The 27,686-nt window shown below is 39.3% G+C and overlaps 1 protein-coding gene across 1 annotated transcript; it reads right to left on the bottom strand.

Moving 5' to 3' along the window:
- LOC114651440 (high-affinity choline transporter 1-like) lies at positions 1 to 27,686 on the bottom strand. The gene is made up of 8 exons (XM_028801317.2): positions 27,381 to 27,686; positions 14,218 to 14,331; positions 11,678 to 11,833; positions 9,337 to 9,485; positions 8,911 to 9,054; positions 6,245 to 6,398; positions 3,437 to 3,654; positions 1 to 1,538 (listed from the first exon to the last, which is right to left on the bottom strand). The coding sequence occupies exons 1-8, from the start codon at positions 27,562 to 27,564 to the stop codon at positions 1,011 to 1,013; spliced, it is 1,647 nt and encodes a 548-aa protein (XP_028657150.2). The 5' UTR covers positions 27,565 to 27,686; the 3' UTR covers positions 1 to 1,010.

The raw sequence follows: 27,686 nt of genomic DNA, 5'->3' as shown, positions 1-27,686 counted from the left end.
GACAAAAGCAAGTATCTTGACTGGTATTGTAGGTTATAATATTATTTTTGTTTTGTAAAATTGTCTTTATCAAATAAGTTTGAGCTATAAGTTTATTTTAAAAATAAAAATATTCAAGGGGCACCTCCAGCTTGTTGTTTGTGTACATTATCCAGCTTGTAAGCTAGCTTGTGTTGAAATGTTTACCACATTTCTGACCCAACCAGGTCAAGTAAGAACTTTTGTTAATATGTTACTCTGGGGTGTGCAGTTTATGGTTGGTGGGGTTGAAGGTGCTGGTTTGATTATGCAAGAGTGCTTTCCTATATCTTGCATCCCACTGAGTGCAAAGCTGCTTATTTGAAACTCTACTTGTGACATCAGAAGCATGGATTTCATTGCAGAGGTACAGTAGAATTTATGAGCTTTCAGAAGGAGGACAAGTTTTAGAATAGTAGTGGCCGAGATAAAAGCCAGGGATAGAATAGAGGCTGAATCGTGCCAAAGAGGTAGCTGATGCAATACAGCCCCAGTGGTGGCTGAACCCAAAAGAGGTTTACAGTGGCATGCTGTTGTGTCTGTTGCTCCATTTATGCAGACAGCCATAGTGCTGTTACTGCTATCACATCCATAGAGGGACCATGATGTATCTGGACCATTCCATCTACGGGCCATGCTGGACGGAGCCGCCTAGTCACCTAAACAAGCAAGCTGAACTGATTATTATCCAGGTTATACTGGCATTATTTTCACACTCATACTCTGATTACATTTTAAGCAAAATTGGAAACCTCGAGTTAATCTGTAAGAAAGGGGTAAGTTCTTAACTGCAGCAGCAGTCAATCCTGATAGTGACCAGGCTGACAACTACAGATGGGTTAGAAAATAGATGGGCTTTGGAGCATTCTGGTATGGTCTATGTAGTAAAGGATCTGCAAGGAAAAATATGCTCACCCTAGGTCCCAACCACAATACACCACAGCTAGACATCAATGCAGCAGGTTGTTTCAAAGGGTGGAAGCAACAGGTAATCATGACATGAGCTCTGACATGTCATGCCTTTCTCTATCAGAAATCTTCTGCCCATCTGCATTTTCTGTGGCCACATCTTTCTTGATTTTTTCCTTGACACTGTATATATCGCAACACTCTGAGAGTAGTCCCCTGTTAAAAAGGAAATAGGACAGATGGGAAACCGCCACAATGGTCACCAGGGAAATCCCTACCGTTAAAGTTTTAAAAGGAAACCTCTGAATATAGACACCATCTATGAATGTGCCTCCGGGATAATGAATAAGAGGGGGAATTCTGAGGAAGGGTTCTCCCCCTGCAACTCTCATAATTAATTCTACGAAGAATCCCGCCAGAGCACCGTAGCCATTAGAAGAAGGAACAAACAAGACGCACACCAGCTGGGAGAAAATGAGGGAGAACACCATCTCAGCACTCAAGATCCAGAGCTCGTACACTGATTGTGCCATCAATGCCAGGCATGTGCCAACAGCTCCAAAGAACAGCACCCCAATCCTGATTGCCCACAGGACCTCTTTGCCGGATGCCTGGGAAACAAGAAACAGAAGTTCATGTTATTTCACTTCTGCTTTTGCTGTCATAGATTACCTGAACATGATTAACTGTTCATAGTCTTCGCTTCCACTCAGCTTGAAGTTTTTTAACCTGATAGTGCTTTGGGAACTGCCTGTTGGTTACCTGGTAGCAGAATTAGTTCTTCATAGTGTGTTCCTATGTGTTTGCTTTCAGCTGTGGGACTCGTCAGACGTGAGGCCATCCCTCACCCCACCACTCCAGTTTCTTATTATTAAATCCTCCGACTCATTTCCCTGTTCACTGTCTCCTTTGGCTCCCTGGTTTTATGAACAACCTTACCATAAGACCCGTTACTGGCATCTCTGTTGATGATATAATGCTTAGTGTAACAGCCATATCTCTTAAGTTAATCTTAATGGTAAATTTATCATAGTCAGTCATTGTCTAACCCGCTATATCCTAACACAGGGCCACGGGGGTCTGTTGGAGCCAATCCCAGCCAGCACAAGGTGCAAGGCAGGAACAAACCCCAGGCAGGGCGCCAGCCCACCACAGGGTATACATACACACACACACACAGGTTTTGCTTAATTTCAATAGAATGTATGTTTCACATAGATAATGGAAGATTCCGTTTACCCCATAAGCTAACAATTTAATGGAATATTCTTAATGCTCTGCTATATTTCTGTATATCAAACTACAACATGGTACTCGACATGTTACCTATCACCATTGCCCTTTGAAATCACCATTGAGCCATTGGCTGTTTATTTTTGAAATGCATCAGAGATAAAGGGGATTATCAGAGAAGGACTTGAACAGAAAATATCACTATATGCAGGCAATATAATACTGTATATACAGTATCTGACCCACAAAATTCTGTGCCAGCCATCCTAAAAGCACTAGCAGATTTTCAAATGATATCTGAACTCAAAATCAATGTGAATAAAAGTGTGCTTTTTCCAGTCAACACTCTAGCACACAATATTAGACTGGACACCTTAAATTTTATCTTGGCAGATCAGTTTAAATACATAGGGGTTAATATTACAAGTAAATATAAAGCTCTTTTTCAACAAACGTTTGCTGTCTGCATGGAAAAGATGAATAGATGGGCTACCTTCCATCTCACATTAGCAGAGAGAATCAACACTGTTAAGATGAACATCCTTCCCAAGCTTCTTTTTCTATTCCAAGCCATCAACATATACATTAACAAATTGCTTTTTAAGAAATTAGATTCAATCATAACCTCATTTATTTGGAATTCAAAACATCCACGCATCCAAAGGGCAACCTTACAAAGACCTAAGGTATAAGGTGGCATGGCTCTACCTAACTTTCAAATTTATTACTTGGCAGCAAATATACAAGCCATAAAGACCTGGACATCTACACAATGATCTCAGATGGAAGTAAGACAGCCAGAAAGAAACTGTTAAGATGGAAAGGCATTAGGAACGTATAGGTTTTTGAACGTACATAGGTCAAACATGAGTCCTAGTGTAAGTGATCACAGATAGAAACATTAAGAAATGTAATCTAGACGCTTAAGCCTTAAACTGGACATTATAGACAAGAACCTTTATCTTTTTTGTGGAAGCATGATCAACTTTATTCTTTATTTTTTGTGTGAAGTGCTAGTTTTGAATTCCACTAAAACGTTTAGAACAAAGACCTGGATGGGGGAGAATTCTTGTACAGTGAGTAATACTAACTGCTGGAATGCCTTTCTGCTATTTTGAACTATTTGAAAACCCTTGATGAGCACAGCTACACTTAGAATGGCATTAACGTGCTGAGGGCAGTGGCCTACAGTTGTACCTTATGACATCAGAGGATAAATGGAGTCTGACCCCACAAGTCCAGTGGACAATGTGGCCCTTCATTTCTAGTTTCTCACCTTCTTCCTGATGAGCTTTTTGTAGATGTTGTGTGCAAACATGGAGGCAGAACTGAGGAGAGATGAATCTACAGAAGACATGACTGCAGAAGCTACAGCCCCAATACCAATAACAGAAATGAATTTGGGGCAAAGGTGTTGCAAGGAAATGGGCAGGATCTTCCGGGCATCCCCGTTGTCAAAAGGAGTTGGAAAACCATAGCTGGTTTGGTTCCAGTCTGAAAAAGGAAGGATGAGCCACATTAGTTTTTGAAGGAAATCAATTTCAGTCATCCATTTTGAGAGCTCCACTTTTAAAATTGCATAGTCACGGACTATGACGGAGAGATGCTGAGTATATTGGGAGAAGGATGTTAAGGATAGAGCTGCCAGGGAAGAGGAAAAGAGGAAGGCCCAAGTGAAGGTTTATGGATGTGGTGAGAGAGGACATGCAGGTGATGGGTGTAACAGAACAAGATGCAGAGGACAGAAAGATATGGAAGAAGATGATCTGCTGTTGCGACCCCTAACGGATGCGGCCCAAAGAAGAAGAAGAAGAAGAAGAAGAAGAAGAAAGAAGTCACAGACTGCCGGAGCTAGTGATGAGCAAAACATTACTATATTAAATTCATAATGAAATTCAGTGAAACATCACTATGATATCAAATGAAAAAAGAAATTCAGTGAGACATTAATATGATTTTAAATTTACACTGAAATTCAGTGTTTTTAATTTTGCTTCTAGCAAAATTTGTGCAATAAATACAAGAAGAATAGTGTTTATTTACTGTCTGAAAGTATTTTCATTCATTGATTTAGCATGTGTCTGTCTGTCATTTAAATAAAGATCTTTAATGAATAAAAAAGTTCTCCAGATGTTTTTCCTGTCATGTGAAGAAATTTTGTTGAGTCGTTGGCAGTGTGTTGTTTATATTGGTAAGAGGATGTCTCCCATGCCAATTATGATGTTAATCTCGGAAACTGCAATCCCGAAGATTGTTTGGAGAATGAAATGAAACTCAAAGCTCTTTGGAATGTGCAAGGAATCAAGAAACTGGAAAGGCAGTTGCTAGGTAACAGCAGGAGTCGTCCATATAGTGACCTTTTCTGTGGAGAAAGCACAGTAATGTGCACGATTGTGAATTTTGTGTGGAAAATATGGAGCATGTCACATTTTAAAAAATGAACTGCACCTCTGTGGTGATGTGATGTGAGTGGCATAAACAGAATTCATTTACTGATGTGCAGGTGATTACATGAATTGTGCAGCGGCATAAAAAACACAGGTAACAAGTCTTCAGGAAGCAATTTTCAATGTTTCTACCCTCTCAAAAAACCTTAAAACCTCCCAAAATCTCTTTACAGTGAATTTTGTTGTTTGGCAAATCACCAGTGAATCAAATATAAATATTCCATAATTTAGGAAACTACTCCTATCTTCACTGGGATTTAAGAGAGCTCATGAGCCATACTAATTTGATTGGAGCTGCCAGAAGATGACATTCAGACAGAGATTGGCACACACATCACTGGAAAGGTTGAATGTTTTGGGAATAGTGGAAAATAATCAGCTTGTAAAAAGAGATTGATCTGGCAGAGATGGAATTAGGTTTGGAACAAATCTTGTATATTACATGATTGATCTATCTATGAGGAGAAGCCATGAGCTGACAGCTGAAATTAAGGTATTTGTATCGCTAAAACTTTTTGGCCTCAGTAAAAATGTAGCTTTTCAAAAGCAACAATCTGTAAATGTCCAAACTAACCATTTCTTAAATTATGTACAAAACTTTGAACGTTATTCCAACACATCTGGTATTGCACCGATTTATACATTTCTCCACCACTCCATAGGAGGTAATGTATTTGCATTCTTGCAGATCAGTATGCATAAAACTCACTGTCTGAAGTGTGCATGAGCATACTGTATATATATATGAATCTCAATCAATATCATAGTATCAACACACAGGTGGTCATAGATGCAAACTATATTTTGTTGCCAACTTATTAGAAGATGAGTGGGACATGATGGGTGATTGACAGCAAAATATTACAAAGGTACACTGAGCTCTGCATTCCATGAACCCCTGGAGCATTTGTGCTACAATTTACAAGCCCATATAAGTTCAGGAAAGCAGGTGGAAACTCCTGGGGCATTGGATAAGTAGAGCCTCACAGAAGATAAGGTGGGATCTTGGAGAGAGGCACAGCATACCACAGTGGAAGATGATCAGAAAGACAGAAAGTGTGAATGTAACTTCAAACGGTTCCTTGGCTAGTTTCAGTAACTGTTACTTTTGCATGTGTTTCCTGTGGCCATAATAGCAGGAAAGTGATTCATCTGGAAGTACAACTGTGGGTTATCCATTCATCCATCAATTCAAAGGGCCTCTATTTTTGTGGGATTCTTGGGCCATCTTGTGTTCACTACTCTTTTGAGGTCTATTCACAGATTTTTGAGGCAACACCATATGTACTCAAGTCTCAGCTGATGCCAGCCTTAGGATCCCTAGTGAGTCTCACTGCTGGTAGGCCCATAACGAGGCTAATGGATTTAGACTCTTGCAAGTTTTAATCCTTAACTCCTGATCTTCTCTCTCTCTCTCTCTGTTTCAGACACACACACACACACACACACACACACACACACACACGCACGCACCCTCTGCACAGCTTCCCAGGATATCTCTGCCTCTTCTACAGCATCTCTCTCTCCCTCTCTGATTCAAGTCCATGAGGCTCCACCAGAATTTTTATTCCAAAAACACCAATTGTAATAATGCATCAGCATGTATGTATAAACTCAGAGCACCCCATCTCTCCTACCTGTGGAAGCTGCAATGGCTCCAATGAGGACTGATGGAATCCCCAGAATGAAGCAAAAGACACCTGATAAGTGGCACATTATCTGCCCTTGTCGTACACTTGATGTTGCCAGAACTCGTTGGTAGAAGGACTGGTAGCACACTCCTCCGAGGGTCTGTAGATCATTTAAAAAAGAAGACAGTCATAAGAAAAAAGCATCCAACGTTTATTGCCAAACTGAGCAATTTAAAAGAATATTAGTGAAACAACCTTTGCACTACATTTTGTTTTTAACTTTCCTTTTCATTATTCATCTCAGATACAACCATCTTGTTTCTGCAGATACATATAGTCATCCATATTTTTGACTTTGCAAAGTAATCATTTGTCTGAATCATATTAAGAACCGCTGTTCTAGAACCTCAGCATGAAAGACAGTCTGTTAGTAGGCTGTGTTTGTGCAAATTATCTATGCTTTTCTTGTAAATAATGCAGTGATGGCTAAATAAATGACATTTTAACAGAATCACTTGCAGGGACAGGGAATGACAAGAAGTTCAACAAAACAAATATGACAATTCTTTCTGTACAAATAATTAAAAATACAGTTTTAATTATATATAGTGCCTTTCAAAATTAAACGTCCTCCCAAGGCACTTTTAAAAGTACAGAATGTTTTTGTCAATTGGAGCACAGGCCGACCATGTGACCAGTCAGCCCTGTGATTCAGAGCCTTGTTCTGTAGTCTCGGCACCAATGTTCCCTCTGGGAACTGTATGGACATGACTAAAATATTTTCTTAGTGAGCAAAAAAACTTCCAGTTACATTACCTTGTGAGCACCACCTATTACTATGCAATATCGCTATCTGTGGCATGTCTGGCAGGAGTACAGGCACATGCCAGCAAGCCTCTGCAGATAATTCAAAATGCAGCAGCATGTCTGGTATTCAACCAACCAAGGCAGGCACACATCACCACTCTTTTCAGATTGTTACATCAGCTCCCTGCAGCAGCACATATTATTTTCACATCCTTGGTGCTTGTCTACACAGTAGTCAACAGGTCAGCATCTATATATATCGAGACACTATGCTCCTTCTTGATCTTTCAGGTCGGCTGATGAGTGTTGCCACCTCAGATCTCAATCCAGACTCTTTTTATGTGTAGCTCCTGGCTAGCAGAACGAGCTGCCCACCTCACTTCAGAATGCTGATTACTAAAATATTTTTAAGAAGTGTTTGAAGACTTGCTTGGTGAATTTCTATCAAGCTGTTACGTTTTTATCATCTAGGTAATGTAACTGTCTTGTATTTTATTCAGAATGCTCCACTTGTAATGATCAATTTGTAACCTGTCCTGTATCATTTCAATTATGTTGACCTCTTTTGGAAGTTACCTTGGATAAAAGCATCTGCTATGTATATTTAATGCAAATGTTTATTTAAGTTATTCAAGGACGTAACAAATTCATTCATTCAAGCATAAAGGGGAACATATATGCTATATGTCTCTCATAGGTTTAAAAATTTGTGTGGCAATTTGACCATTTACCATTTTAAATAGTGCATTACATACAACATGATTACTAAAAATCATTCTGCTTTATAATTGCTCTAAATTCCAACTGTATCTGAAAGTGGACTTGTTAGCCTCACCATGTTCTGGACTTGCAAAAATGACTGCTGGCCAGGATCAGACATAAAGCAGAAATCAAATCATAACACAAAGAAAGACAAAAATTATAAAAGGAAATGATCAAAAAAAAAAAAGAACAGGCTGCCTCACTGAGCTTTTAGTCATGTTTGAAAAAGTGACACAGCAGGGATAAGAAAATATTCAGTCTTAGTAGTTAGCATATGTTGTCATTAATAAAATGAAAAGGCTTCTTAAATCTGAGATCTCTGACTTGCTGATGCTTTGTGTTAGAACTTGAAGCATCCATCACTGCAAGAAAATCTTTGTCATTAGAGACAATTGAAAAGGCTGCCATGTTTCATATTTTCCTTTTGTTGTTACATATAAGACAAATTGGGTCATTTTAATCTCAATTTTCAAAGGATTTGTAAATGGACTTTCTAAACATCCCATGTTTAAATAATTGATGTCTGTGCTGTCCATCCTTTGTAAACGTTTGACAAGTTGTGGGTGGGATGAATTCCTTGTCCTGGATAATTGTTGTGAACCGAAGAAAAAAAAATGTGTCCAGTATGCTCAGATACTTCATGAAAACAGAACTCTGTTACACTTCTTTAAACAAACAACAGCTTTACTAAACTATCTGAGGCACGCACAGCATAGTTATCCAAGCCCCTTGACGGAAGCATCATGCCAACTGCTTTAGTAGCCTCCATGTTTATGAATTTGCAGTATTTCTGATCCAATTAAATTTTGTATCTGGCAGTGGAAAATAAATGTGTGTCTGGTTATGCAGACAGTCTGTTGATTCATTGTTTGCTCTGACATAACAAAAGCTCTGAGTTCTCAAAGCATCACATCCCCTAATGTATACATGTAGCCTTTATTCTGTCTTGAATGTGAAAGACTATGACAAGTTTCAGCATGGTATGGTATGATAATGAGGCAATAATTAAATAATCACCGTACACGTAGCTGCTCCGGGTGTTGACCGAATGACCTATGTTCACAGGTACATGCAGTATTTGATGTGCAATGCTGACCACTTACAATGATGAACAATTCATCCAACCAATTTCCAAGGTGCTCTAAGTCCACTTCTGTGATCCATGGCTTCTGATATAACTCCTCTGAAGCAGTCACCAGGATGTTAGTAACTGCTGGACTCATCATAAGGAAGGGAACACAAATCCACTAGAGATGAACACAGAAGCGAAGAATCAATTTTATAATGAGAGACAGATCTGCAGGATATGAAGAATGGGATTAAAAATGTGCAGTTACTGTATATAATACAAAAAAGAGGCAGTCAATGAAGCATTTGTATGAGGATACAAGACAAAATGAGTGATTAGTCCAAACAGTACAGCAATATATAAGGGTACAATATCCATGTCATTAATATCTCTGTCTAACATAACTGCACTCAGACAACTGACCTCACCATATCTTGTCCAGCTACAATTTTAAACTCACCAGGCTGATGGCAATGAAGAAGAGCTGGATTACATCTGTGTAGACTACAGAGTATAAGCCGCCTAGCAAAGTGTAAAAAATAGCCACCGCTGCAGAGACCAGGATGGAGTGGTAAGAAGAGATGTCCAAGATGACTTCTATTGTTCCTCCTTGAAAGAATATGGGAGTTAAGAATGGGTGATAAGTAGCATGTGCTCAAGCATTGTGCTTTACAGATTTCTATATTTTTTAGGTGATCACTGTCACAAACTATGTTCTTGGACAGTGCTTAAACACAGTAGTAGATAACCAAGGCTCCCAGGGAGCGAGTAGGAATATCACCACCGGGTGGAGGGCGCCATACTTCATGTCATCTAAACCACCATGTGGTTCATCAGGATGAAGAGAACTGCTTAGAGATCCTTTTTCAATTTTGTAAAAGACCTGCTGGAATTTGGAAGGAGTCCATCACAGTCCATCTTTACAATTAAGGCAATTTTCAAATAAAACCCACAATAATTAAATATAATGTAAGTAGTAATTATATTATTAACCTAAAATAAAATTATGATATCATATCTCTCTATTATAATAAAAAAATACTGCGACGAGACGAGACTTTTTTGGAAGATTTTTTCAAGTGTCGTGAGACGAGACTTTGGCCATGAGATTTTTTTCAAGTCAGACCCTCTTTTCAACCATTTTCAACCATGCACACGGTAATCTCACCTCTCATTCGTGTGAATGCTTTTGACAGACACATCTTCTGCTCTTTCAGCCCTTATAAATTTTAACATTTTCCTCACTTTATGTTCCCAATTAAAGAAGACGTATTATGTCCAAATCTTATTGAAAAATTTCATCACGAAGGGTTATCAACAGAAAAAATGAGTACACGGCAGTCCTAGCAGCAAGAAACGATGAAGTCAAACAAATTAACGCCAAAAATGATGACTGGTTACATGGAAATTGGTTAAATGCGTATCAATAGCTTATGATAAAACAGTTGGTGGTGATCATGCGGAAGAGGAAAACATCAACTTACAATATCCCGAAGAATATCTACAACTGTCTTCTACCGGACGAATTATTGCAGAAAGAAGGATATACAGTAGTGCAACTTCCGCGGATAACATTACACAACAAAGGAGATCCTGATATGCCATTCATATTAAAACCGTTAGAATGGCTTTTGCAAAGACAATTAACAAATCTCAGAGCCAAACATTCGAAAAAGTCATTTAATTTAATAGAAAGAAACAAAATTCAATCATGCGCAGTTATACGTTGCGTTGTAACAATTCCCATGAAAATAAAAACCTGTTTAAATTGTATGACCGTATCCCAAGACGCGAGCGACAGAACCGCAAAGAGGCTAACGCGTAGCGCAGGCACAGTGCCTGGCAAGTGAAGCGAGCAAGGGACAAAGCCCCTTAGTTTCATAATAATGTCATCATGTTTCATAATATTTATTTATATAAAAAAACGAAACATTAAGCGCACATAGCTCTTTGTATCACTAGCACACTAAAGACATTAGACAAGCTAGACTCATCCATACATATATATACATATCAGGCTTTGAAAATACAGCTTTCTTAGAAAGTCAAGACTGCCATGTGATCCTTGGTAAACATTAAACAGAAATTTGATCTTGTTCCAGCTGTTGAGAGAGTCCAGGCTTATAGCCAAATTGTTGTGCTTCTCACGTTTTGATTTTTATTATGGAGTTTACTTTACCCTGTTTATTTCCTCTTGCAGATTACAGTGTCTCAGCCCTAATCTTTTTCCAAAAAGTCAGCATACATCTTAAATAAAATAAGCAGTTAACCACGTTATTCACAAGTTAAATAAATTGTAAAGATTTATAAGAACAATGAAACAGGTATTGTTTGACAGGACATAGTGTTCTGAAGATCTTCCTTGTGAAACAATCTGATTTTGTGTTTTCACAATCTGCTGCCACTTAGGCCCAAGTCACTACACAGGCACTCGGGTTACACGGAAATGAAACATGAACAGGAAACATAAACCCAGAACAGCCATTATCTTTCTCTTCATGTCTGCCTGGATCTACAAACTTCCTTCTACTAGGAACTTGCACAACAAGACTGTCTTAGGGATGCATTGAACACTGGAATGATATTCATCTCATTCCTTCAAATATAATACCACAATTAGACTCCAGTTGAAAGACTGTCTCACACATAATGAATACTTGACCAAATGTTCATGCATCTCTTTTACCACAAATGTTCATTTTAAAAACTTTGCCTAATAAATAGAATAACATTTGATTGATCTGAATATTCTATCAAAATGTTGTCTTGGCTTCAGACTTCAAATCTGTGGAAATCTTCACCTAATGCTGACAGGATGCAGGCCGTCCAAAACACATCTGAAAACACAGAGGTAACAACAAGCAGGCTGGATAGCACATTGCCATACTTCTCCTGGAAGGGATCGATCATTGTCAGATACTTTTTGTCCCTCATTGGCTTCACAAAGTAAATGCCACCTGAAGAAAGGAAGAAAAAAGATTCAAAACTGGGCCTTGTCACTTTACACCTGCAGATACTTATGCTCTTCATTTTAACATTAAAAAACACACATGCTGTGTACAATGAAGTTTGTGGGCTGTCTTATGCAGGCGTTTTACTACCACAGAGCTATAATTGAGTTAATGCTGCACCATCACTACCCGATCAAAGCACCGTGCTGTCCCTATGTTGATGGATTGAAGGCCAGAAGTGCACATAACCGTCATCATCAAGTTCCTCCATGTGAACCCTGAAAACCACAAGGACTGATTGAGGTCATTTATCTTAGGTGGCCTGCAGATTTTTTTTTCTCCTGTTGTCTGGAGATTCTTTTTTTGTTTTCTCTATCCTCCCTGGCCATCGGACCTTGCTTTTATTCTATGTTAATTAGTATTGCCTAATTTTATTTTTTATACGGTATTTTGTTTTGTATTTTGTTTTTTTGTCTCTTCCTTCATCCTGTAAAGCACTTTGAGCTACATCATTTGTATGAAAATGTGCTATATAAATAAATGTTGTTGTTGTTATAGACAACATGAATGAAACTACCTTTCATAGTTTAATGAAAAAACTCTTAATTTCTTAAATCAAAGCCTTTGTTGCAAGATTAGCTCAGCTTTTCCTATGATGTGTCATTTGACCAGAATTACAGATATTTGAAAGTAAAATGAGGAATATCAATAACCCATCTTCATTCTTAGGAGCAATCTAATGAGAGGAAAACAAGAGTGTGATGAATAATGCTAATACAAAAATGTCAATAAAATTGATCTCTTGGCTTCTCCACTGTGGGACACTGTACTCTTATGGCAGCCTACTGTTGATTTCTGCTCAAGCCAATTACATCATGCATCCGTTTTCTGAACACCATTTTTGCAGCATTGTCTTGCTGAATTCTGGAAACTACACAGGGAGCAACAGGAGCAAAGACACAAGCAACTTTGAGAAGAAATCAAGTCATCACATGGCACACTCTTGCACTCCCATGCACACACACATACATACAGTATGGGTGCATATACTGCATAATGTTTGGGGATTTTGTTTTATGTGCAAGTATAAAATAATTCATAAATTTATGTAGTGTTTTTAATCTTTAAAAGGGACATGAAACAAATTAAACTGATTGGTGCCTGTCCACACCTACCAGCATAAATGTCTTTAACATGTAACAAAAACTCACATATGTAAAGTCATGCATTGCCATTTTCTAACCCCACTTAGTCCAGACCAAGGTTGCAGTGCTGAAGCCGATCCCAGCTAGCATAGGGAGAGTATAAGGCAGCAACGAACCCTTAACAGGGTGCCATTCCATCACAAGGCAAACACACACACACACACCCCAAACACACAGTAGGGCCAATTCACGTAACATGCATGTCTTTGGACAGTGGGAGGAAACTGGAGCGCCTGGACAAAGGGAGAACATGCAAACTCCACGCAGGTAGGACCTGGGACGTGAACTCTGGTCTTCTTACTGTGAGGCAACAATGTTACACTTGCCCTGCTTATGTAGGTAAAGTGAAATATACAGACTCTGAATAGACATGGATTGGGTTGCAAAAAAATCTTCTGAACACCCCTGTTCTCCTCCCACAATCTGATGATGAGTGTTTTAGGGTTATTGTCATCTCTACTAGTACTAGTGATGCTTAGGTCGGCTTGTTTCTACTTGCACACACCTGCAATTAAGAGAAATAAACCCATACCTACATGACCGAAATAAAATCATAAAAACATTCACCCGAACCCATTCCGTTAGTGATAACAGCAAACAACATTTTAACATTCATTTGATTAACAATAACAGAAATATCAGAAACAATCCAAATAAGACTAACATAGTCTAAAATTCCAGTCCTAATGGGTCTGTCTTTACCACACAATTAATGAAACACAAAACATATTAAAAAGGCTGTCAGACATTCATCTTTGGTGGTTCTTTACATGCAAGATTTGCCTCTGTAAATTTGTATAGGTGAGGGAATATTGTTTACTGAAGGGGCAACAGGCTACAGTGCTGCCTATTTGCTTACTGTTTTAAATAATTATTTTTCTTTGGTCATTTTACTGCTTTTAGTCATATATCTAATTGGCTCAAAAATCTTTTTTTTCTGACCTAATCATGCCAGTCCCTTAAGGAAGCCTGCGCCCTCCCATAGGTATGAGTCAACCTGCACATCACTAGTTTGTGCCCATTAACAAAATGCTTCTCTGCCTAAAATGGACATTGATTGACATTTTCCAAAATATGCCAACCACTTAAACCATTGATTGAGATTAGCTGTTATGGTAAATTGGAAATCATATCTCATCTCCCAAAAGCATTTTAATATTCCATGAGTGTAAAATATGATCTTACCAAGAAATAAGCTGGCTGCATATCCCAAAGGTCCTAAGGCCCAAAACAGACCCTGTGTTGGGGTGTAGACCACTTCTGCTGTACCCAGGATGTATCCACCGCCAACCCAGGTGGCTGTAGAAAAGACAAGAGTGGAAGAATGGGTTCCTTGTGCAGTTGCTTGTCAAGACCCCTGGCTGACTTTAATGGGCAATTACCAGGACTTGTTAGGGGCTCAGAATCCAGTGTGGTCCTAGAATGCATTAAAAATGCAAAAAATAAACAAAAAAAATCCACTGGCTATTTCAGTCAGTGACAACACCACTGTTGCAAAAGTAAAGGGTGATCAGTAGGAAACCGCTTGCTATGCTTGTCTTGCTAGTGGTTGAGAATAGGGAGTGCCACACGGTCAGGTGCAGGTAGATTGGCAGGCCCATGGCTTGTACTGATGACATCATGAGGTCCGATAGAAGAAGCAGAAGGTCAAGAACCAGGGGACATACTTATTGATGTTTTGAGGGAAGCAAGACACAAATGAAGGAGGAATCTGAGACACGTCAGAATACAGCAGGCAGGGAATTGAGGATGTCTTGAGAGCAGAACAAACGTAAACAAGATATAATGGCAGGTAAAGGAAGGACAACTGGAACAGAAATTGTCAGAATGTGGAAAGATTTGAACTTGGTGGTGAATTAAGAATGGATCAAGCTAGTTTTAGTGAGATGATTCTGCAGGACATATTGGAATTTGTTCAGAGGCAAGTGGGATTTATGAAAAATGAACCAATAAATGAATAAAAAATATACAAAACTGCACAAAATTAAACAATCATAGGAACAAGGGAAAACAATGACACACCAGTCACTGAAAACTGCAAATAGGTTCTTGGTGTTGTAGACATTACTTAGTAAAAAGGGACCAGGGAGAAATTACAGACATGAAACAGAACTACAAACAGGACAGCAGCTTTGAAACTAATAATGACATTCACATTTTTGTTGAGCAGATAAACACATTGGACATTCGTGGCATGGCGACTGTGGCATTTTCCATGAATGTCTAGATGCACTAAATTAACTAAGCTCTGATTTGTGACATTTTACCTTTCCATTTCAGTGCATTCACATCGGTTTCCGGTTGGACTATTCACAGAAATGTGAGGTTGTGGTTTATTACTTTTTCTATAACAAAGCAATTAAAGATAAACTGTACATTTTTGTGAAAGTAGAAGACAAACTACACATATTAAATGTTTATCATGCAATTCAACCATAAATATGGCATTTCTGGATGACCAGGTTACATTTTTTATTTCATACAATTGCCTAAAGTGAAAGGTTAATGTAACGTCACAACATGGAGAATTCAGGTAGCCTTTGTCCAGCTTGTGGCACAGAGTTTGTAGGGTGTTCACATGCAATTTCTGACTTGGAAACTTCAATTTACTGTCAATGCAATAGCACGTGGACACAGAATTAAAGTGATAAGACATGCAAAATGCCAGTGCCCAGAAATACCAAATGGTAGCACCCATACAGTATATACAAATGCACAAAATAATGATGCTCATGAAGAAATAATCTTAGAAAATGCTAAGGAAATGACATCACTAAAATACTGGTAAAAATAATAAATCAATTATGAAACAAAACTAGAAGGTTACCTGTGTAATGTAAGCACCTAACGTAATTAGATTTTATTTATTTATTTTTTATTACTTACAAAGGCAAATGACAAAGTAAAGAAAAACCCCAAGTATACAGCTTCATGGTACACAATTACTCTAAGAGTATGCTATGATGCTGTGACACCAGGGAGTATTAAAAATAAATGGTCAAGATTCATCTTTCAATCTGCATTAATTTTCAGATACGTTTGTTTCTCCATTTTGTGTGGATTCAAACATGGGAAGGAAGAGAGCAGAAAGGCAGCAGATATCCTGTGAGCGGTGGTGTTTGGTGCCCTCTGCTGGACATCTTGGAAGACTGTTAAAACGCGATTTTCTATCGGCAGTAGACGACGCGTCATATGTAGGTATTCATCAGTCAGTCCTTTTTAAGTTTTAAGTCACAATGGCATGGAGCGTACCTCACCAGCGTCAAGCTCCAGGCAGGCACCATCCCTGGCACACTCTTGCCCACAACAACACACCAGTTAATCCAAAAGACAGGCATTGAGATGTGTGAGGAAACTGCAGTACACAGGTAACTAATTCAGTACCAACTACAACTGCAAAATGTAGGCTACTTGGTTTAATACGAGAATGACTTCCAGTTACAAAAGTTTCAGCCTTCCAATATTTTGTGTTTGCAACGAAGAGGCATTGAAAAAAGAATCCGCTAGATTTGTCACAATTCAACTACTGGAGTTTATAGCTATGCTAGTAGTTTGGGACCCACCGGAACAGAGGGTGTAATAAGAGTTACAAGAGAGGCAGATGTACAGTACAGAAAAAAGTAGATTTTTATTCCGTAATAAATTTTTAAAAAGCACTAACAGTTCTCGGTGTAAATATTTACAGTGAAAAATGCATGGTACCAAAAAAAAAGCAGTGCAGAGCAGAAATAATTCATGGTGAACGAATGACAAAAACAAAATGGACAAAGTGAAAAAAAAAATTATTCAGTCTATAAAGGGTTAGTAGAGGTCTTTAAAAAACAGAACAGGGTGGCGGGGGTCTGGTGGAGCCTATCACAAGTATCACTGGTAGTAACGCAGGAACAAACCCTGGACAGGGCGCCTGTCCATCACTGGGAGAACACACACATACACACGCACACAAACGCCACACACTAGGTCCAATTTAGCATCGGCAATTCACCTGCAAAAAAAACTCCTCCCTTTTTTGGTTCACCGGAGCCTCAAGCAACTTCTTACCAGCAACCAACTGCTTCGCCCTCTATAAGTCTGGTGCATCTGGCATACTCTAACGCCACCTGTCTATCACGAACGATTGACCTAACCCACCACCCTTGTGGCCACAACCGTCCTTATAAAATGACTGACTGCTCCTGCATAGCATGCGCACACACTCAGGGAGACACCATTTTGGTCCTGCAGGGGGAATTGTCTACCAAAAAACAAAACCCAAAACGTCAACAAACATAGCATCAAACACAAATAAACATAACTGATCACCGACTAACATAATAAAAAATAATTCCACCCAATCTCGTGGTTATTAATCAAAACAAGAAAAAAAGAAACTATATTATTCTACTAATAAATACATTAAACTCCCCTTTGACTGTCTCTTTGGATTCCCAGGCGTCAGCGTCTGAGCTAAACCTTGGCGTCAACTTTCAAACCCCGGTCGCCTCGCCAGTAAACCGAGAATAATATGCGCAAAACCTGTAGCCGAAACTAATGCCGGAAGGTCGAAAATACAGAAACAACAAACAAGTCCCAAATTTTTCCAAATGTTTTTATATGTCACTGTAAACTATCTGACAATTATTTGTTAGCTCTTATGGAGGGTCTTGCTTGTCTCTGTCAAGTTGTGCTGTGCTGCGTTGGCGTCTAATGGTAAGGCTATGGCGTGACAGGGTCTAGTTAGTTGAAATGTGGACATTGGTTTCACAAGAATTGTTTGTTTTACAGTGTCCTTTACTTCTTCGATGTTTGAACAAATACATATTAGTGTCGCGCAGTGTAATTTATATATTTAAGTATATTATGAAATTAGTTCACATTATTTAGCAGCATGCCTGCTGCCAGTCCATGGCAGAACTCATTCACCAATTAACATAACTTGGACAGCTTGGGGGTTGTCAAAGAAAAACTGGAGTACTTGGCAGAAAGCCTCCACAGACAGCAATAAAGTGCAAAGTTTAAAAACAGGACACTAAATGAATGGTGTTGCCAACTGTGCCACACCAACAAAGAAATAAGCCAGCTAAAAAACAAAAGCCAGAAATTATTCAGACCCCTGCAATTTCTTTACACTTAATTGTGTTATAGACTTAATTTTAAATGAATTAATATGCCATTTTTGTCCATCAATCTACACTTAATTTATTATGGAAAACTGAAAACCTTTGTTCAGAAAGGTTTTACACATTAATTCAAAATCAAAAACTGAAATCTCTTCACTCGAGCACCACATGTACAAAGCATACAATTATTCAACTATTCAACTTCCTATGAAGTCAGTAGACGAATTGGGAGAGCATGGGGGGTCATGAGGTCGCTGGAAAGGGGTGTGTGGTGCTCCCAATATTTATGCAAAAGGACAAAGGTCCAAGTCTTTAGAGTTCTGGTGCTTCCTGTCTTGCTATATGGTTGCAAGACATGGATGCTATCCAGTGACCTGAGATGAAGACTGGACTCCTTTGGTACTGTGTCTCTCCGGACAATCCTTGGGTACCGTTGGTTTGACTTTGTGTTGAATGAGCGGTTGCTCATGGATTCCCTAATGAGGCACATTACCTGCATTTTGAGGGAGCATCAGGTACGGCACTATGGCCATGTGGCACATTTCCCCGAGAGTGATCCAGCTCGTAAGATCCTCATTGTTGGGGACCCAAGTGGCTGGACCAGGCCAAGGGGTCGCCCGTGTTACACCTGGCTGCAGCAGATAGAGGGTCATTTCCAGAGGGTGGAACTGGACCGCGTGTCTACCTGGGGGGTTGCCAACCGGGATCCCGAGTTGTTTCATCGTGTAGTGGGTGCAGCAACGCACTGTACCAGTGCATGCTCCCCAACTTGACTTGACTTGATTGTTCACCCTTTCCTTTTTTAAGTAATTTTCTCAGTCTCTCCTGTTTCTCACACTTCCCTCTTCTTTGGTCTGATATCCTCAGATTTCTCTTGATCCAGAAAACAACAGAACGGCCATTCACCTTCAACTGATCAACTCCAACTTCAGCCTCCGACATCATAAAGGAGGGATTTTTTGCTTGGTGGAAGACAATTTTGCATTTTTTAATAACATATTAAAAAAGCTGATTGCTATAGAAATTTAAACAATAACAGATTGAATGTGTTTTTATGTATGAGAAAGGAAATATAAAACTCAAGTACACGATTTTGTGTTCCTTTTGGTGAACTTACTAGCTTATGATGTCAGGAGCTAAGCTTAAAGTTCAATGTGAATGTTAAGGTTCATCAACTCTGGAGATGGTGCACTGAGGACACAGTATGGTTCACTTGTATTATATCTCTCTTTGCCTTTGTCTTTCATCCAAAAGCACGTCCCACCAGAAACTGTCCTGTTTGTGCATAATCTGTGAGATTAGTTTTCAGTAACCAGTTCTGTGATACTAACTGATGGAGAAATTATTGGGCCAAAGGTCTCCCTGTCATTATTTTATAGGCTAAAGGAGCACAATGAGTCAGCACCTTCCAAAAGTACAGCAAAGGCAATGCATTAGAAGAGGAACAAGAGTGGCATCAACTCCCTCAAGTAAAATGCTTCAGAAGACAACATCTTCAAGTAAGTATTTAGGGTACAAAGGCCTCTGCCCCATTATTGTTTGTAAATGGTGACTTATTATTTTTTATTAGTTTGTTGCAGATAATACCCCAACTTGGCCCTAACCTTACCTGACAATGAGAAGACGATGAAAAAATAAGCCCTACCTAGCTGTAAAAAGTTAATCTATTGCCAGGGCCCATCAGGCTCCATCATCATCAGATGTTGGCCTCTCGGTTGACTCACATGCTTCTCTGTGTGCTGTGCCAATCTCTTTAATTCTCCATAGCTGGCCATTTTATTCCATTTTGCATCATTATTGAAACAGCTTCTTCCTGGCTTTCCTTTTCTCCTTTAATTATTAACTTTAAGTGTGTTCTTTGATATTTTAATGATTGCTTCATGAAATTATTTCCATCTAACCATTCTCCAAGCTTGTTTTTTCATTACAAAATCACAAGGCCACCCTTATATGTACGCTTACATTCACACAAGTGGAGTCAATTTACCAAACAAATATGTCATTGGGACATGAGGAATCCAGAGTGCCCCAAGAAAACCCTACATGAACACCAAAACCCAGCATCAAAAAGCTTTGAGGCAGTAGAGCTGTGCCACAAGTCGATCTATAAATAATTTATATTCATCTTAGTTTCATTGAAGTGTTTTGTTATCTCTTCTCTCCACTGTGATTGCGTTGTGACAGTTAACTGAAGAGCTCCAACTGGTTTGAAACCCTGTAAACAGAGGCACACATCTGTCACCATGACCACATGATGCACTTTCAAGGCAAATCTTGGTGGTCTAGTGCAGTGGTCCCCAACCTTTTTGACAGCAAGGACCACTTTATTAGATGCAAATTTTTCCACGGACCGGTCGGGGGGGTTGGTTGGGGGGGGGCAGTTTTATACACAATTTACATAACAATTGCACATCACAAACATTAACACTGCAATCTTTTTTTCGTGTCAGCCGTTTCTATAGGAGAGTGACAATGAGTTAAATTCCAATGGATGTTTTTCAAATGTTGACAAGCAATAAGCAAAAGGAATCAATGAAAACCACAGATAACAAAAACAGCAAAAAAAAAAAAAAAAAAACAGTACGAAGAAAGTTCGAAGAAAGAGATTTTTTTACAATGTTTCTGTTTGGGGATCGTTGGGCAAACGTGCACAACTCAGCTGCAACCACAGATCTAACTGCTCTGTGGATGATTTGTTCAAGCATTTCAAGGTCACTTCGTTAAAATATTGATTACAAAATTATACTAGAATAAACCCAAGACTAAAAAGTTGAAAATAATTATATATATATATATATATATATATATATATATATATATATATATATATATATATATATATATCCATCCATCCATTTTCCAACCCGCTGAATCCGAACACAGGGTCACGGGGGTCTGCTGGAGCCAATCCCAGCCAACACAGGGCACAAGGCAGGGAACCAATCCTGGGCAGGGTGCCAACCCACTGCAGGACACACACAAACACACCCACACACCAAGCACACACTAGGACCAATTTGGAATCGCCAATCCACCTAACCTGCATGTCTTTGGGCTGTGGGAGGAAACCGGAGCGCCCGGAGGAAACCCACGCAGACACGGGGAGAACATGCAAATTCCACGCAGGGCGGACCCGGGAAGCGAACCCGGGTCTCCTAACTGTGAGGCAGCAGCGCTACCCACTGCGCCACCGTGCTGCCCTCTCTCTATATATATATATGGTCTTCAAAAATTTGGAAAAATCTGAAGTCTATGACTTAGATAGAGATGTTTTCTGAATTGTGGGTGTTTATAGAGAGAATTGGCATAAAAGAAAAAGGTTGAATCAATTTATGTCATAAGGCAAGAAATGACAAATTTGGTGTTGTATTTACACTGTGTAATAGCAGATTTTTTGTATACTGTACCTCTTTAAACCTGTAACTAACCCCGAGGTGGCAGCCACAATGTGATGGAACCTTAAACACTCCCTCACAGTAAGGAGGTCATGGGTTTGTGTCCCGGGTCCTCCCTGTGTGGAGAGTGCTATGAGTAGTGAGAAAAGTCCTGTATAAATGTAAAGAAGTATTATTATTATTTTTAGTAGAGAAAAGCCATGCAAAATGACACCTTTTATTGGCTAACTAGAAAGATTACAATATGCAAGCTTTCGAGGCAACTCAGGCCCCTTCTTCAGGAAAGATGTAATACAGAAACTGAAGTTTCCTATGTTTATATACACACTCTAGGACAAGAAACAACATTGGTAAATATTTAAATGAGAGATTTTGAATGTAAAAAATTAATAGATTCATTCAGGCTAGGGTTAATTTAGCAAGAGAGAAAAGAACAATGTATTGTCAAGATCTCTGGATAAGATAACTGTCCAACAAAGTCTTTTGAAGTTTGTAATGAGTTTTTTCAAAACAATGTGGGTCTGTAGACAGGTTGTCTGTTATTCTGAGAGATGTAAACAATCCTCATATCTGGCCATAAAACTCTTGTCTTTATTCAATCCATGTTGTAAAGTATAAAATTTTAGCATGAGTTTAACTTCCCATTCTTTTCTCTCTTGCTATGTTTTGAAGTTGCCCATAAGCACTGTGACCTTAAAGTCCTTCTCACAGTGTCCATGGCTGTTGAAGTGGGCCGCTACAGGAACATCTGTGTGGCCATGTTTAATGTGGAACCTGTGTAAGTTCATTCTCTGGCGGAGTGTTTGTCCAGTTTTTCCCACATAGAGTGCAGTGTCAGGACATTTCATGCAGAAAATTAGGTAGACTACATTAGATGATCTGCAGGAAAATGATCCCTTGATGTGATGTTCAAGTCGGCAGTGTGGTATAACTATACGGTCTGTATCATAGATGTGGGCACATGTTTTGCATCTTTTCTGTAGGCATGGAGATGTGCCATTTTCTGTTGGTTCACTTAGGGAGCCTCGGACAATTAATTGTTGAAGGTTTGGTGGTTGTCTGTATGCCAGGAGGGGAGGTTCAGGAAATACATTTTTCAGTGTTTGGTCATTGTTTAGTATTGGCTGAAGTTCTTTTATAATTTTTCGAAGTGTTTCAAGATGTGGGTTGTAGGTGACAACAAGGGGGATGCGATCCTTGTTGTCTTTGTTTTTATATTCCAGAAGGTTGTCTCTGGGTATGGCAGTAGCTCTTCTTATTTGAGTGTCTGTTGTTTTCAGGGTGTAACCTTGTTTGATGAAATCTTGTCTGAGCTCCTGCAGTTGTTGATCACGGTCTGTTGGGTCTGAGCAAATACGATTGTACCGTATTGCTTGGCTGAAAATAATGAAGCGCCTTATATGCTTGGGGTGGAAGCTATCATTTTTCAGGTAGGTCCGTCTGTCTGTTGGTTTGTGAAAAATAGAAGTTACAAGGGTGTTGTCTTTCAGTTGAACAGTGGTGTCAAGGAAGCTGACTTCTGTTTTTGAGTAATTCAGCTTCAGCTTTATGTTGGGGTGAAAACAATTATATTCATTATGAAAATGGAGGAGGTCCTTTTCACTGGCAGTCCAGATTATGAAGATGTCATCTATGTAACGGAGATACAACATTGGTTTTACGATGCACATTGACATGAAATCTTCCTCCAATTTTGCCATAAAAAGATTTGCATAGTGAGGTGCAAACCGACATCCCATTGCAGTCCCCATTTGTTGTAAGTAGCAATCCTGTCCAAAAGAGAATAGATTATGTGTCAGAGTGAATTTTATCATTTCTATTACTGACTTTGTGGGTAAATCATGTTGTTTGAGGTACATTTCACATGCCGATATGCCATCATCATGGGGGATGTTAGTGTAAAGTGCCTCAGCATCCATTGTGGCCAGTAAGGTTCCCTCAGGTAAGGGGCCTAAAGCAGACAGTTTTTTTAAGAAGTCTGTGGTGTCCTGGATGTAGCTGGTTGTGTTAAGGGTGAGGGGTTTAAGGATCTGCTCCACCCAACCTGAAACATTTTCTGTAAGGGAGCCAATTCCTGAGATTATAGGCCTTCCTGAGTTCCCTTCTTTGTGGATTTTAGGAAGCATGTAGAAGTAACCCATTTTGGGGTTCTCAGGAATTAAACTGTTTACATGATCCCTGATGTCAAGAGGAAAGCTACTTACTATTTTTTTTAGTTCCTTTTTGTAGAGATCTGTTGGGTCTTCTTGCAGTTTGTGATAATGCATAGTATTGGACAATTGTCTTTGTGCCTCCTGTATATAATCTGATGTGTTCATGATGACTAAAGCACCCCCTTTGTCTGCTGGTTTGATAATGATTTCTGTATTTTCCCTTAGTGAATGTATGGCTCTCCGCTCATCCCCAGTAATGTTTTTCTATCCGATTTTGTTGCCTGTTTAAGATTCCTGTTTTCACTCTCTGTCGGAAGCAGTCTATATAATTATCCAGGGTAGAGTTTCTGCCAGCTTCTGGTGTCCATGTGGATTTATTGGTGGGGTTGTTGTAACTGCTTGTTGTTGGTTCCTGTGTGTTACTGTTTTCTTTCTTGTGGAAAAATTCTTTTAGTCTGAGTTTTCTGAAGAATTCTTCCATATCACTGCAGAGTCTGATGTTGTCAATGGGCTTTGCAGGACAATATGAGAGTCCCTTTGTAAGTACCGACATCTCTGCTTCATTTGGTGTGTATGAAGAGAGATTAACAATGCAGGTCTGTTGCTCTTTGTTTTTTGCTATTAAGTGTCCAGCTTTCTCTCGTAGTCTATGCAGCTTTTTCTTTTTGTTAACAATAAGGAGTTTCTGGAGTCTTTTGTAATAGCAATGGAGCTCCTTTACCATCTCCTGCCTGTCATTTCCAAGGAGCAGGATGAGGTCTTGGATCTCTCTTTGCGTGTTCTTCTTGATGTTGTAGAAAATTTGGATTAAGTGGTTTCTTATCCTTGCAGATGTCCTAAAACAAAGTTGCTCTGCAAACCGAGTATTATAAGTGTGAATGGTTGGATTCCTTATCATGATGCCTCCCCCTTGTTGTCACCTACAACCCACATCTTGAAACACTTCGAAAAATTATAAAAGAACTTCAGCCAATACTAAACAATGACCAAACACTGAAAAATGTATTTCCTGAACCTCCCCTCCTGGCATACAGACAACCACCAAACCTTCAACAATTAATTGTCCGAGGCTCCCTAAGTGAACCAACAGAAAATGGCACATCTCCATGCCTACAGAAAAGATGCAAAACATGTGCCCACATCTATGATACAGACCGTATAGTTATACCACACTGCCGACTTGAACATCACATCAAGGGATCATTTTCCTGCAGATCATCTAATGTAGTCTACCTAATTTTCTGCATGAAATGTCCTGACACTGCACTCTATGTGGGAGAAACTGGACAAACACTCCGCCAGAGAATGAACTTACACAGGTTCCACATTAAACATGGCCACACAGATGTTCCTGTGGCGGCCCACTTCAACAGCCATGGACACTGTGAGAAGGACTTTAAGGTCACAGTGCTTATGGGCAACTTCAAAACATAGCAAGAGAGAAAAGAATGGGAAGTTAAACTCATGCTAAAATTTTATACTTTACAACATGGATTGAATAAAGACAAGAGTTTTATGGCCAGATATGAGGATTGTTTACATCTCTCAGAATAACAGACAACCTGTCTACAGACCCACATTGTTTTGAAAAAACTCATTACAAACTTCAAAAGACTTTGTTGGACAGTTATCTTATCCAGAGATCTAGACAATACATTGTTCTTTTCTCTCTTGCTAAATTAACCCTAGCCTGAATGAATCTATTAATTTTTTACATTCAAAATCTCTCATTTAAATATTTACCAATGTTGTTTCTTGTCCTAGAGTGTGTATATAAACATAGGAAACTTCAGTTTCTGTATTACATCTTTCCTGAAGAAGGGGCCTGAGTTGCCTCGAAAGCTTGCATATTGTAATCTTTCTAGTTAGCCAATAAAAGGTGTCATTTTGCTTGGCTTTTCTCTACATTCATAATGGCTAACACGGTACAACACCCTAGTACTATTATTTTTAGTGTAGGTATACATTATGATTAAAGATATACACTATGATTAAATGCCATTCCACTGCCTTCATATTGCCCTGTTACATTACAAAAGTTTTCATAATCCTAGTGCATCAGGAGCAGTCACAGGGTCCTCTCTTGACACTTAGTCATGTAGTGTGACATACACAGCAACTCAATCCAACTAATCTATGACTCACCTCCACAAAATCAAACAGGTTTGACAACTTTTTGGGAAGAATTGACCTGGAATTCACATGTTTACAGTTCTGAGGTCAAACATAAAATTCTCCTCAGTTCCTCTGTTCGCCATTTGAGTTGGCAGATAGATTATAAAGAATTCATTGAATCCTTTGTTATATTGTTTCTATGTTGTTTCTCACCCATCTTTGTGATTCTTAGACTTTGAATCTTGATTAGCATTTTAGTATTTTTATATATTTGATCTTTGAACCTCTCAGTGTTCCTGTTCTGGTCACCTCTGTTATTTTTCACAGTTTATCCCTCTAATTAACTATAACACATCCCACCAATTGACCAAAAATGTCTATCTAAAGGCGTTTGCCTAGTTAGAGGTATGCCATGTCCTCCTAGGGCACTAGAGAGAAGGAGGTCAAGCAAGTAACACGAATGACTGATCCTTTGTTAGAACAGTAAATAAACTTGCAAATAATTGGCAGGAGGTTGGAACGATATGCTTCCATGTACATGATGAAATGCAATTTTAGATGGACCATTTTTTTAAGATTATTTCATTTTATTAAGTCAGCACTTGATATAATCTCAGGCACTGAACCTACCATATGTATTAAGGCTAAATGTTCTGAGTCACTCCTAGGCACACAGGCTAACACAACAGTTTTCCTCTTCTGCACCTAAGTCACATGGAGGAGACTCCCTCATTTATTCCACCTCAAACACCAACAGCATGACACCTATCCAGGGGTTAGTGAGTATCCCCACTCCTGCCTGGGACTTTTCCATTCAACAACGCAACACAACACACCATTTCTGGAGCTGATATTTTTATATTGGCTGTCCACCCTTTCTTTTTCATTCATTTATTTATATATTTTTGTATCTGCTTAACCAATTCATGACCATGCAGAGCTAAAGACTGTTATGGCATTATCAAACACAAGTCTAGCACAGACCAGGTCTCTTTTAATGTTCTGGTGATGTTATGCTTTAAATAAAATCTTCTGTGATGCATTTTGTTCCTTTTTCCAAAGCTCTTTATGTTTATGATTAATTTGAAAGGTGCTATATAAGAATCTGTTAATATGTTATTGGATAATTGAGTCTGCGGTGGGTTGGTGCCCTGCCAGGGATTGGTTCCCTGCCTTGCACCCTGTGTTGGCTGGGATTGGCTCCAGCAGACCCCCGTGACCCTGTGTTCGGATTCAGCAGGTTGGAAAATGGATGGATGGATGGATGGATAATTGAGTATTACAATAATCTCAGAGGAAAAAAAGAAATCAGGCTGAATGTAGATGTCTTGGTGGGTGGGTGGGGTGCCAGTGGGGTACAATGATGGCTTTGGTGACTCAACCCTTCTTGGTCACAAGACCTTTTGTTTAGCTCAGCATACCAGTCTTCAGTTTGAGAATGCCATGGGAAGGAATGGTGTCTACACAATTGTTGTTTTGTTTCAGAGAAGGATGAGAGCTCAATGTGAGTCTCAAAAGACATCCATTACACCCACCTTAAAATGAGCCCACCCAAGGCTGCCCAAGACAGAAAGCGTAACACTCACCAGTCAATGTAAAAACGCCCACCCAGGCATTGAGGTTCCTTCCTCCCACTATAGTCACTTCACTTCTCTCTCCAGAGCATTTCTTCTCCTCCTTCTTAGACCTTTTAGAAGCCCAGATGCCAATAACCAAAATGATGATGTAAAAGACGATAACGGCAACCAGACCTGGAATGTTGACAGCCATGTCTTACTGTACTACGGTTATGAAGGATGTTAGCAAAAAAATTTCAATAAAATAGCTGTGAGCAGTCATAGGAAGAGAATCCAAGGTCCACGACCTGATGGTCTGCAGAGGCGTAATACTCA

This window comes from Erpetoichthys calabaricus, chromosome 4, assembly GCF_900747795.2.
Source record: "Erpetoichthys calabaricus chromosome 4, fErpCal1.3, whole genome shotgun sequence".
Lineage (NCBI taxonomy): Eukaryota > Metazoa > Chordata > Cladistia > Polypteriformes > Polypteridae > Erpetoichthys > Erpetoichthys calabaricus.
Note: the sequence above shows the minus strand (reverse complement) of the source record. Positions and strands in the feature narration are given on the sequence as shown.